Source organism: Ctenopharyngodon idella, chromosome 22, assembly GCF_019924925.1.
Source record: "Ctenopharyngodon idella isolate HZGC_01 chromosome 22, HZGC01, whole genome shotgun sequence".
In the NCBI taxonomy this organism is placed as follows: domain Eukaryota; kingdom Metazoa; phylum Chordata; class Actinopteri; order Cypriniformes; family Xenocyprididae; genus Ctenopharyngodon; species Ctenopharyngodon idella.
In genome coordinates, this window is record NC_067241.1 from 11,812,088 (window position 1) to 11,825,834 (window position 13,747).

The window sequence follows — 13,747 nt, forward strand, 5'->3', positions numbered from 1 at the left end:
AATATTGAACATCAAACTGGTTTCTTAGCATTTTCTGAATATGAATTAATAACATTCAGAAAGTTAAGAAATATAAATTTCATGTTCAGACATGTTAATGTGTGTTAATATTAATTTGAGTAATGTGTTTGTTTATAACTGAATAACTGAACTCTGAATAATTGGCCTTCAGTATCAAAAATTTAGTGTCGGCGCATCTCTATTATTTATTTATTTATTTAGTATTTGGGCCAGGAATGGAAATCAACTAGGGTTGATTGGCAAAAAAGTAATAGAATCATATGGTAATCTTTTGTAATGCTAAACCAGTAGACTATTGTCAATGTAGACATCATATTTCATTACACACAAATGATAATGAGGCTGTGAGAGAGAGATGTACAGTCTATTCAAGATCCTTGGTCATGTCCAGACACTCTCAGAATCTGTGCAGAACTCTCTAGAGAGCTCATTAGAAATACTCAGAAATGGATTGCATGTTTGTTTATTAAATATTTGACTAATTAGATAATGCTGTCAGTTATCAGTAAAATGGATATTAAAGGGTTAGTTCACCCAAAAATGAAAATTCTGTCATTAATTACTCATCCTCATGCCGTTCCAAGACCTTCGTTCATCTTCGGAACACAAATTAAGATATTTTTGATGAAATCTGAGAGGTATATGGCAATAGTCAGCAATATAATTGACATTTTCAAGTTCCAGAAAGGTACTAAAGACATTGTTAAAACAGTTAACGTGACTACAGTGGTTCAACCTTAATGTTATTAAGCGATGAGAAAATCTTTTGTGTGCAAAAACAAAACAAAAATAACGACTTTATTCAACAATATCTATCGTATGCTGTTTACGTTCAGCGCTTTCAGATTCTACGTCAGAATGCCGTCTCATAACATTAAGGTTGAACCACTGCAGTCACGTCGACTTTTTTAACGATTTCTTTAGTACCTTTCTGGACCTTGAAAGTGTTGATTATATTGCTGTCTATGGAGGAGTCGTATACCTCTCGAATTTCATCAAAAATATCTTAATTTGTCTTACAGGTCTTACAGGTTTGGAACAACATGAGGGTGAGTAATAAATGACAGAATTTTCATTTTTGGGTAAACTAAACCTTTAACATATTTAAATCCATTCCACATCATTTAGATGTGAAAAAGTCCACCAGGTCATGTTTAACTTTCACAGCCCAAATTTCCCAGTTTTTTTATTCTCTGACAATATTCTACAAATGACAAATTTTCCTAGTTTTGTCAGCTAAGCAAGCAAATTCAGCTTTAACCGACTGTACGGTTCTACCCCCTCACAGCCTCATTTTCACGCATGTCAAATGAAACACGCTGTCTACTGACTGCAGTCCATGGGAAGAGACTCAAATTCATCACGTCTTCCTTGCAAGTACGAAGACAAGCCCTGACATTCCTTCCCAAGTTCATCTTCCTGTTGGTCTCCTGCTTGGCGTCCTCTAGTGCATGGATTCTCCCCACAAACTGAATAAAGTTCTTCTTTTAAAAGCCTCTATGAGGGCCAGAGGGGGCTTTGAATATTCGCCACATACTTAATGAGGTAGAGACAGCAGCGGCCATCAGTCATTTACTCTGTTTTTGTGGAGACAAAGGCGAGAATTTTGCCCTGGCATCTGCTGCTTGCACAATGCTCGCTCTCTCTCTCACTCTCTCTCGCTCGCTCTGGACTTTAATGTGGTTATGATTAGAGACGGGGCTGAGGGATGGGTTCGGGGGGTGGGGGGGTCTCATATGTACTGCAAGGGAAAAAAGGGGGAGGTGCGCAAAGCAAGAGAGCCTGTTTGTGTGCAGTGCGTGCTGAAATATGAATCACAAAAGAGACAAAAAGAGGCCAGCGAGAATCAAATAAAAGTTTGTCCTCTAACCAGATCAGAGCTGGCAATGCAAACACACAAATGGCCCCTCCCTGTGGCCCTCTCTCTCTCTCTCTCTCTCTCACAACCCTCTCCCCCCCTTCTCGATCACCCTCTCTCTCTCTCTCTCCACCCCCCTCTGTGTGCGCAGGACTGAGGCAGTTGGTTCGCTCCAGTGTGTCTGAGAGCCGCGAGTGCTATGTGGGGCTGTTATTTAGGTCTGTTACAACACGCTAGGAGCAGCTCACCCCGAGCAACCAGCACCGCAGATCAGCCGGAGAGGGAAAGAGAAACAAGCAGCGTGAGAGAGAGAGAGGAAACGCTTACAAGAGCAAAAGCAGCGGGATCAGGCAGCACGTATATCCTGAGTAGAGGAATTCCAGCGGGGGATTTAGCTCTGTCGTAGCTGCGGGTGTTGTTATTGTTTTTTTTGGTGACGCGAGGCTATCGGAGGCGGGTGGGCGACAGGGACGCAGCATGTTCGACTGTATGGAGGCACTGGGCATGGGTCCCCGCCAACTCTACGATGTCACCAACCGGGGTGCATGCATGCTTCGGAAGGCGAGTCCTTTCTACGCCGGACTGGACCCTTTTGCTTGGACGGGGACGGCTAGTGTACGCTGTAAGTGCCTTTTCTTATTCATCTAAACGGGGCCTCCGATCTCACTGCCAAACGAACCACTCGAGCTGCGTTTGAGATGCTGTTTGAGTCGATCGTTTTCCATGATTGTCACGAACAGAGTCTGGTTTCACCAACAGTGTGGGTAACCTGATTTTTGACCTTGTCAGTTGATGAAAAGTTAAACAGAAAGGAAGTAATGCGAGAGGGAGAGATGAAAGAGAGAGTGTTTGAGAGAGAGAGAGAAGTGGGTGGGGGGGAACCTGACACTGTGCTATAATTTCAGTCATGCAGATTGCATTTGTCTTCTTCACTTCACAATTGTGCCTGACAGCTCTGGTATCCCAGCATGCCTGACCACGGCTCAGCCCACACAACAGCATCAAACAAGCGTAAAAGTGAAAAAACGAAAAGGACATTACTCAAGTATGTGTCACTGATGAAACTCTCAGATTGGGAATTGGAGAACGGATTGGGTGATTAGACTGTGACAGGAAGCTTAATTGCAAACGGCATGAAATAAATAGTAAAGAATTGGCTTAAATATATTGAGTGGAAAGTTTGAAGACCTGGACGGCTTTTCGTTTTTCTCTCTCTGTCTCTGTTTCAATCATTTTATTTTTCCTACCTCCGTTCCAGACTTTAGACAGCCTTTGGCTCTAAAAACAGTCGTGCTTTAGCAAAACTGGGGTCCATAATAATAGGGAACCAGACTGAGAGAAAGGGAAAACAAGCAATACTGCAATACAATGCGACACTGAGGAAAAAAACTCAAACGTCCAGATTGGTAAACATCTCTGTTACCCTTTTCCCAAAATGCAGCCGCTCTCGCTGTTTTCCATTTGTATTTGTTGAAGCTTCTGCTTTTTGTTCCTCCTTCTCGGCCTCTGAGGGCGACTCATCTGTCTTCATTAATCGTGAAAGACACCAACGTTTCAGTGGCTGTCAGCCACACTGGGTTCTCTTTAATGAAGACAGATGCCCTGTCTGAGCTCGACCCGGAGGGGAGGGGAGGGAGGGAGGTCCATAATGCCTCTTCTCCTTGGCCAGAGCCCTGATGATAACAAGATGAAATCTGTTTATTTAATCAGTCATGTCTCACCAACGCTACACAAGCACACACTCAGGGCCCACGATGGAAAACGAGCCCTCCGATTGTGCTGCTGCTGCTTCTCGAGTTCTGTTCCTTCCTGGTTCTAGGAAATAGTGGAGATCGAGAGGCGATCGGACAGATCCTGCTGCCCTCAGGGAAGAGCGGGAGCAGTGTACTGTTACAAGCCACCGTGCCCAGTAACCTCTGTAAACAAGACCGGCCTATCCGACCACAGGATTCACTCTGTATTTGCTCTTCATTGTCCTCTTAGAGCAGATTAATCAATGTTTTAGTCCAGTGTTTCAGGCCAGCTGCAAAGCATTTTGAGTAAACTTCTCTAAGACTTAAGTTTGTCTCACTGTCTCTTAAAGTTTCAGCTTTTTTGTGTCTTTATTTGATTAGTGAGCAGCAAAAGGGGGTAGGGAGACATTGCAGGCCAAGACTCGAACCTGTGTTGGCCACATGAGCACCATGACTTACATCTGGGAGATTTGAGCACTTTTTACCTAGTAATCTCTTGGAAGAATGTTTCCTTCTCATAAAAAATGGCTTTTCTGCAACTGCTACTGTTTTGAAAATGTTTGTTTTTACATTTTGTTGAATTTTAGCCCACAAGCAAGTGTTGTCTGTTTCTTTGTGATGTCTTCGTAAGCTCTATAATTATTCTGGATTGGGCTGGTCCTGTGACCCTATAATACCATTCAATAATGTTTTTTTTTTTTTTTTTTTTTAATAAATACTTTTATTCAGCAAGGATGCATTAAAGGGATAGTTCACCCAAAAATGAAATTTCTGTCATCATTTACTCACCCTCAAGTAGTTCCAAACCTGTATAAATTTCTTTGTTCTGCTGAACACAAAGGAAGATATTTTGGAAGAATGTCAGTAACCAAACAGATCTCGCCCCCCCATTGACTACCATAGTATTTATTTTTCCTACTATGGTAGTAAATGGGGGGCGAGATCTGTTTGGTTACTGACATTCTTCCAAATATCTTCTTTTGTGTTCAGCAGAAGACAGAAATTCGTACAGGTTTGGAACAACTTGAGGGTGAGTAAATGATGACAGAAATTACATTTTTAGGTGAACTATCCCTTTAAATCGATCAAAAGTGACAGTAAATACTATTGTTGTTACAACAGATTTCTATTTCAAATAAATTATGACCTTTTGAACTTTATTCATCAAATAATCCTGAAAAAATCTCAGTTTCCACAAATATATTAAGCAGCTCTTTTCAACATTAATAATAATAAGAAATATTTCTTGAGCACCAAATCAACATAGGATCATGTGACACTGAAGACTGGAGTTCTTGAGAAATTCTGCTTTTCCAACACGGGAATTAATTACATTTTAAAATGTGTCAAAATAGAAAAGTTATATTAAATTGTAATAATATTTCAGTCTGTTTTACTGTATTTTTGATCAAATAAATGAAGCCTAAGAGACTTCAGATGTTTTCAAAAACATTAAAAAATCTTACAGACCCCAAACTTTTAACATACATGGATAATCTTATGTGTTTGATATGCTCATTGTACATTTGTGGATTGCATTTAGATGTTTTGCTTTTATTTTCACCACAGAGTGATTGAAATGTGCCAGTCTTTTGGTTGGTAATGGCTTCCCGGAAACTTGAAGCACACAGTAAGCCATGCTGACAATGAAGGGTCTTCACTTGCATTGCCCTGCACCCTTCACAAAACCCCTGCTGCCTGTTAGAGGTGAAGAGCAAGATAATCGCAAGCCACTGTCAGTGTGGCCAGTCTTTCCTGTTTTTATGTGCAGCAGTTCAAGACCTTTGCAGTTTTTTTTTTTAAATTCAATGTCAGAGGTTATGGAGAGGCTTTGCACGGGCCTATGTCGGCTCTCGTGACTATGTGAGCCACTGTTGTTCCATCCCTGAAATGAAAGACAGCTGAAAGAGATTTTTTTATTGAGCAAACCTTGAACGCATTGAGCCATATGTTAAAAAAAGGAAGTGAGCAGGTGATTTAGTAATCTATACCTAAGAAAGATAACATAACGTTTCTCTGAACTGCTCTTAATTTCCCTTTTTTATTTGCTAAGAGGTTGCTTATGATGTGCAACACTAAAATTTCACCATTTTGCTAGACTTTTGGGAAGTTTAATTTACTACACTATTGGGATTAGATGTTGGGCTGTTGCTGCTTTAAAGTGAGGACTAGAATTCGGGATTGTTTTCCTGTCCTGATCACTCGGGCTCATACACATACACCATTGTTTTCTGTAAAGTGTGCTGTCCACATCAGAGTCTGATAAGCTCTCTGAAACAGAGCTGTGCGTGAAAGACAGGGAAATGAGTGCTTCCTGTGTCCGCTGTCACATGCAGCCCTCTCTCATTTTTTGTATTAATGGAAGAGCTCAATTATTTCGTTATAATTACAAAAAGATTCAATTAAAAGATTAGAGCGCCTGACGAGGCTGGAGAATAAAAAATGATCCTTGATTGATTCGATGCTTGTGAGTGTGTGTCTCCGACATGTGTGTTGGAGGAAATAGGAAAAAGTGGTTGGCCGTGAGGGTTTCACAATGATTGCATCCCAGTCCAACAATAGAGAGATACTCTTAGTACTCAACAAGCCATGAATAACGCTTTTACTTGTGTTATTCAATCTTGCACTTTATTGCAAGGACGTTTTAGCCCATGAGCAAGTGTCCCTTTTAGCTTTTGGACTAAGGAATAACACTTCTGATGTGTTTTAGCCCTCGGTGGTGTTTTTCTGTGTGATGTCCTTATAAACTACCCAGTAATATTCACGCTTACACAATCCTATACATGAATATTTAGTGTGGCTTAAATGTACAAATTAAGGATGCACTGATATTAAAATTCTGACCGATAAGCCTATAATTACATTCATTTTATGGCCAATAACTGATAAATGGCTGATATAAAAATTCTGACTGCTAATTATTTTCATGTTATGGCCGATAACTGATAAATGGCTCATATATTTTCATGTTAAGGTCAATAGCTGATAAATGGCTGATATATTATCATGTTAAGGTCAATAACTGATAAATGGCTGATATTAAAATTCTGACAGATATTTATTTCCATGTTATGGCTGATAACTGATAAATATATAAAGCTAAAATCAGTTCCTTTTTAAATGAAAATCTAGGCATCACAGCTTTATAATGTACAGTATAAAAAGGATATTTTTGCCAAATATTACAGTGTTATTAAATGATTAGTGTTTTTAAAGATTAACTAAGTGAGTGTTAGATGACAACAAAGGTGATCTAAATGTAGAAATAGTGGAAATGAGCATTCACAATTACATATCCAATGCACTCCTCAATGCTGAGTTTTCAAATGTCGAATCTCATAAGACCCACAGTGTCTGTGCTGTCATTTTGTGCTTATATCTTGTATGTCTGCATCTATGAATTATGCATAAGGTGTTTCGGTGTGTTTTGATGATTTAAAGGTGGCGCAGTAGCTGTGTGTTGATGGCCGTTGAACCCTGTCTAAGAGGGAGTTGAAGGCAAACCCAAGAGAGGAGGCCTGACGCGGCCGCTGAGATTCCACAGTGTGCCGCTGGAATCCATTTACTGCTGTAAGGGCAGTTTATAATATCCCGGCAGGGTCAAGGAACTGTAAATAAGAGAGATCCGCCTCTCGTAGAACAGCAACAATGACTGTTTTGCGCTGCTTGAGGGATGGGTGAATTTTAGACCTTATGTGAAATGTTGAGACAGACCAAAACATGCTCTATTAGGTTCAAACAATTAGGGTGAGTTCAACATCTTGTTGTAGATTTCAGGACCGCCTTGACGGTCAAGCCACTCCATTGCACAGTCCAAATTTGACCTACGTTCTATTCAGGAAGCATTGCTAATTAGCTAATCTTTCCTCTTCACTTTCATGGGTCTCTGAGAGACACAAACAAGGCCAGGCATCATAGGATTGAAAACTCAGGGTGAGGCTCAATGGCTGTCATAGTTTGGCCATCACCTCCCTTTTGTCTGATGATTTAGTGGATGTTTACTGAGTGCTCCAGTGTCTGGTTGGCAGTTTCTCTCTGGGGGCGAGGCGTTGGCAGGATCTTTGTCAGTCTGAAACCATGTGTGAGCTCAGTGTGAGGAGAGAAGTTCTGTTACCAGTGTGTTGTTGACTGACGGCTTGGCTCCGTCGTTACTAGGGCTCACTGTTATGTGAAAATGTGAGCCGAAAATATAGCTCAAACCCCCCACTGTTTCTCTGCAGTTGGGCTGTAGAATCTCCCCCGTCAGTCAATCATTGGTTTTATCTAAAATGAGAATCAGGTTGAGGGTCTAGCTGCACTGTTGATGAGGTGATGCTTCTCTGGAGACATTGATTCTGCTATTGTGTCTTATTCATTGTTTAACGTTATCTCAATGCTTTTTGATACTTGGAAAATCTGCACATTGTTGTCAAGCCTACAAAGCGAAAACAATACTTTCAGACTGATTGTTATCAGTGCTTTTATATACTCTTGTAGCTCTTTTCACGAAAAACATCCTGTTGTGTGACGGGCATAGAGATGGGCAAAGATGGTCAGCTAGTCATTCACCAACCGACTAGACTTTTTCTTTTTGCTTTGGTGTTTTTAGCTGCAATGCTTTCAAGGGGAATCAAGACACCTCTGAGATTTTAACGTGCTGTGGTTTAGCATGCTGTAAGTGTCAGTGCGGTAAAACTCTCTGAGAGAAGTTACCCTTTTAAATTCATCCCCTTCAAAGCACCATCTCTACTGCCATCAAAGCACCACTTGAATAACCAATTCATTGCCTTTGAATATAAGTTTTAAGACTATTTCTGTTAGAATGACTTCTTTGGCCACTTTTTAAGACACTGCATACATTTTTAAACAGTAAGAACAGGTTTTAAAACCCCTAGCTGTTTTTGAACACAAGACTGCATCCTATGTGAGCACCCCATAAGAGATGTAGTGGACATGATGCAAAATCAGCCACACTATACGTCTTAATAAAGACTCACTAGCTGACAAGTCATTTGGTAAACTAAATATATATATATATATATATATTTTTTTTTTTACACATGTACATGCAGAGGTGAGGTGAGAGGCCATCCTAAATCAGCCGTAAAAGATAAATGGATACAAGAGCTCAAGGATGCTTGTTAGGGCAGACCATCTGTACTTTACCCCCACACATCCATCTTTTTAAACGATCATCTGCTGTCTGAAGACTCAGCGCAGTGTTTAGTATGAGCAGGGACGACACCGTCTGTCTGGTGGATGATGTCTATGGCTTGGCTGGTATACGCTCCATTTAGAAAAGCTGTGTTGGCTCTAAATAAAAAGCACATTGTGGTTTAGTCAAAGATGGGGTTGGATTTGTCTCTGAAGGTGACTTCCTTCACTGTTACGGGTGAGATCAGTCTGTTGCTCTCCGGGGTTTCGAAAGGACATCAAACCGCACGCAGTGTTGCTCTGAAGCAATTGCCAGTTTCCACGAAGTGTGCCCGTCCACGCCCTAACATCTTGGGCAGTCACTGAAGGCGTGCTGCCACACTAAAGTGAAAAATTCCACTCACGTAAGAACACATCATATTGTAATTTCCCCTATAGTCAAAGCAGAAGTTTCTCACAGGCTCGCCCTTAGAAAGAACAGAAGTGTGCCAGGCTGTTGGACTGATAGTGAAAGAGACAGTATTTATACACAAAAAACACTCAGCTACTATGAGCATCAACCACAAATCATGTAGACAGCAGGAAGCCACAACTCTGTTGGGTACTCCTTATGCAAAGCAAAGTTTAGCACTGAGCTCAAGCAAGTACTATACAAGTTACTTGCTAATTAGGGATCAGGACAATTTGATGAGACCCAAGCAAGTCCAAAACATCTGCAGTTTACTCCAACACTTTATTTTGCAGGATTAAGGTGTCAGTCTTCATAGTTTGGCTGCTTCTTCTTCATAGTTTGGCTGCTTCTTCTTCTTTTGTGGTTTCTATTGTTTGGGGAAGGAAGCAATAAGGGCCAAACAAGGAGCTCCTCTGCCCCAGTCCTGAGCCGAGAGACACTTCAGGCTGTGACTCAAGCTAAGTTGCCTGTCTTAAAGCAGGTGAGCAGAGACAGATGGTGAGAGGAAGTCTGCAAGGACTAGAAGATCAAAGATAATGGTTAGATGAGGCTGTCTCGCTGCCTGTTGGCTTGATCAATGGCTGTGTCCATGGAGGATGCATCCAGCCATTGGAGTGGAGAGGAATTAGAGGAGACACTCTCACTCAGGGGTTGACAGCACAGATGAAGCCTGGTAGGGGTGCTGGAGGTTCAGTGGAGTTGCAAATTTGGATGTCTGTACCAGAAATCTGTCTTCACTGAATCAGGCCTTCATTCCCGGTCTTTGTGCACTGATTACCCCTCGCTGTCTGTTTGGATGGAGTCCTACTAGAGGAGTAGGACAAAAGTCCCTTAAATGGTTTACTAAATGGGCTGTGTTTAGAACTAGTCAATTTGTTGTTTTGCAGCACTATTTTGGCTGCATGGTTCTTTAGAGATTAAAAAAGTTCTAGAAGGTTCTAGTTTCTTTGAAAAAAACCACTGAATAGATGGCTTTCTAAAGAACTAGGGATTTAAAAAGGTCTTTATGGAGGATTCCCTATGGCTTTGGGCTATAAAAACCTTTTTGATTCTAATTGAAATCTTTATTTTTAATTAAATAGTCTTTTAGTGGACGCTTTTATCTAGAGCAGCTTACATATTGCAAATTACATTTATTATAGAGGCAAGCCCCTGGAGCAACCCAAGGTTAAATGACTTGCTCAAGGGCATGATGGATCCAAATGGAAGATCGATGGAGTTTGAGAGGCTTAAACCAGCAAACTTCTGGTTACCAGACCAGAAAAAAAGACGTCTTTGGTAATGGAGAGACCACTATCTGTGTAAGCCGTAGTTGAAAGGGTGTCTGATTGCCTGTAATCCAGGAAGGACTCAAGTGCGGGCGATTGATTCTCTGAGTCCATTGATGTGCTAGCACCACTCATTCAGGGGTCATTCAGGCCAAATGCTGGCTCACCTTCATCCAGTCATGTCTTAAATGGGGTCTATGAGATGTTGCAATGTAGGAAGTCAGAATTGAATGCACATTGAGGGTATTTTAAGTTTAAAGGTATAGTTCACCCAAAAATCATTCACTTTTTTATTCTACAGAACACAATCCATACACTGAAAGTCAATGTCCCCATTGACTGACAAAAAAAACGAGACATTTTCTGAAAAATATCTTCTTTTGTTATTCCAGTCATGCCCATTTGGAATGATGTGATGGTGAGTAAGGCCCTGTTTACACCTGGTATTAAGAAGGTTGATTGGATCACAATGAGATGAGGAACTTCCTCTGGAAGTTGTCAAAAGTGGACAAGCTCAAAACGTTTTAAACCCCGTTTACACCTGTATTTAGTGCCGTCACTTGTCACTTCCAATTGACCAAAACGCATCTTAATACCAGGGGTAAACAGGGCCAAAATGATGACAGACTGTTCATTTTTGAGTGAACCAAGGCTGCTCATACCTGCTGCCCTTTTGCTCAACTTGTGTGATGGTGCTGACCTACAGAAGACCTATTCCTGGCTGACTGCATGACTGAGAATGAAAACCTCATGCGTATGTCTTCATGTATGTATTCATGCCTGTGTGCTGGTTATGACATGAGAGTGTAAATTCCTTCAGTCTTGTTCAGTCTGGGGTGTATGTAAGTCGTTCTGTCTCTCTTTTTCTGTATTTCCCTCTGAGCCATCTCTTGGATGGCAGCCCAGTTTTATCACAGGGCTTCCTTTCAGAAAGGGCCTTAGTGCAACAGGAAGGACTCCTCCTTTTTTACAGGCCTGGGATGGAGCACATGAGAGGGAAGGATAGAGGGAAAAGAGTAGAAAAAGGGGAGGAGAGGAGGGGGAGATCAGGTAATGAGCTCACAGACAGCTGTTGACAGCAACTGCTACTGCTCAGCACCTTTAATGAAAGCACACACACCTCTCAGCTCCATAACTAACACTTCTTTTGTACCACATCTGTGTTGCAGAGATGTAATTTTTAAAATTGGCTTCCATAAGTAATTTTACTAGGTAGGTAAACCTCTAAATTATTATTTTTTTTTTGCTATGCAAATGGAGTAATAGTATTTGGAAATAAAAAAGTTCTTTTATTTATTTTCTTGTCTTTTTTTTTTTACTTGAAATTAATGGGGGGGTTTCATTTTAATTTTTTTTAAATTTTGTCAATTACTGAGTTTTTTTTTTGGGTTCGAAAACATATCCCCCCACCCCCATTAGCATTAGTTGTTTTTTTTTTAAGTAAAAAATTGACTTTTTTAAAGCAAGTTTGCCAATTAAATGGCAAAATAGGATCTGGAATTAGTTCAGTTCGGCTGTTTCTCACAGTACATCAACATTTTTACTCTCCCTGCAATATGTGAATTTAGAAATGTCGAAAAACAGCTTGCGGTAAGATAAAGCCTGCAATCAGTGAGAATACATCCAGCGGAAAGAAACAGTGATGCGGTGCAGAGGAAGGAAATGGGGTTGTGTAGTATAAGGTGGTACGATGACAACAGCATGTGAGGAGGATCTGGGTGATGGCAGGAAGCCGTGGGCAATGAGACACAGAACCAGAGAAAGAGCCATGGTCGGTTCCCCTCATCAGGAAGTTGGCAGCCAGGATGGCTGTGTGTCCTTGCCCATCAGGCACCGCTCGGAGAGAGGGGGCCCTGCCAGTCAGTCTATCAATCACACCGCTCCAAAAAACCTGGCCAATCTGTGGCCCGTCTGCCACACTGGCTACATGCACAACAAAGCAGTCTGTCCACCCAACAGCGGTATGGGGTTGTAATTTGAGGCGAAGCGAAATCATGGAGCTTTCAGTGGAGGGAAGCAGGATTATGTTCTGAGAAATGCAAAGCGAGCGACACGCAAATACACGCCCAACACGCTGAAATACTTAAGAGGAATTGAGACGCAGAGAACTATATTTGCAAATCAAATGGGAGTCTTTAGAGACACTCGCTGGACGAGCGCCCATGCAGAACTGAACACACACACGCTCACATGCCAAGACTAGATTTGGGAACAGTGCTCCACTGAAGATTCAATCACACCCACAGTCACGTACACAAAATCTGCTCTTCTATTGTGAAAGAATAGTTGTTCCGCAGCCAATGCGTCATATGCTGCTCAGCTAAAAGTAATGTTGCAATACTTAAAACACATGAAGCTGACACTTGTTATTTTGTGCTTTTAGACTTGTATACTTGTGATTCTTAGACTTTAGGCTGAACCAGAATAAAGAAATTCAAGGTCACAGCTCACTTCCTGTTACTCATGTGGCCTGATTTGTTTGCACTACTTGTTTATTGTTACCAAAGTTAGTTTTTCAGGAAATGGATTTGAACCTAGACTACTTTTTTCGGCAACAATGAAATGTTTATAGTATGTATGCATGTGCACGGCATTGTGGGTATTGACCCGCACCCGCTAGATCTTACCCTGTAAAAAAATGATTTTCCGAAGTTTGAAGTTGTACGTTTTTCTACTTCAAAATTTCACGTTTAATTCAGTGTTATTTGCTGTTTCTTTGCAATTTCAGATTTTTTTTCAGTGTGCCTAAATATAGAGGTTATTGATAATATTTTTCTTAATATTTCTATTTTATTTTAATCATTTAAGAGTTAAAATTTATTTGATTATTTAAATTATAATATTTACTTATTATTATTTACTAAATATTTTAAATGTATTTTAAAAAATATTCAATACATGTATAAATTGAATAATACAAATAAATGTTTATTCATATAAATATTTAAATGTTTTTGACACTCCCATTTTGTGTATGTGCACATATTTTCCCAGCATAGGAGCATCATGTGTGTGTTCATATCCTGTTTTTACATTTGTGTATTTACTTTGCCCTGGTGTGGCGTATATTGTGTGTGTTTCTGCTTGTAGATATGGCCATTTTCCTACCACAGGGGCACTTTGTCTAGGTTGACACTGGGATTAGCATAGGACGGTCCACCTGGAATACTTGTGTACAGAGGATACAGAGAGACCAGTTCAGGACAGAAACACAATACCAGGCAGGAAATGAACAGCGTCTACTGATAACTGCAGTCGGCTTCTACCTGTCCCTCCATCAGCA

At 40.7% G+C, this 13,747-nt stretch overlaps 1 protein-coding gene across 2 annotated transcripts in view; it reads left to right on the top strand.

Annotated features, from left to right (window-relative positions):
- The window catches only part of rarga (retinoic acid receptor gamma a), a 57,828-nt gene that overhangs the window by 31,528 nt on the left and 12,553 nt on the right, over positions 1–13,747 (top strand). The window contains exon 1 of one of the 2 annotated variants that reach the window (XM_051879618.1): positions 1,998–2,501. The exons of the other annotated variant lie outside the window; for it this stretch is intronic. Within the exon in view, the coding sequence (XP_051735578.1) occupies positions 2,357–2,501 (145 nt within the window). The 5' untranslated portion in view covers positions 1,998–2,356. Of the gene's footprint in view, positions 1–1,997; positions 2,502–13,747 lie in introns of those variants that run through there. 2 annotated transcript variants of the gene reach the window in all.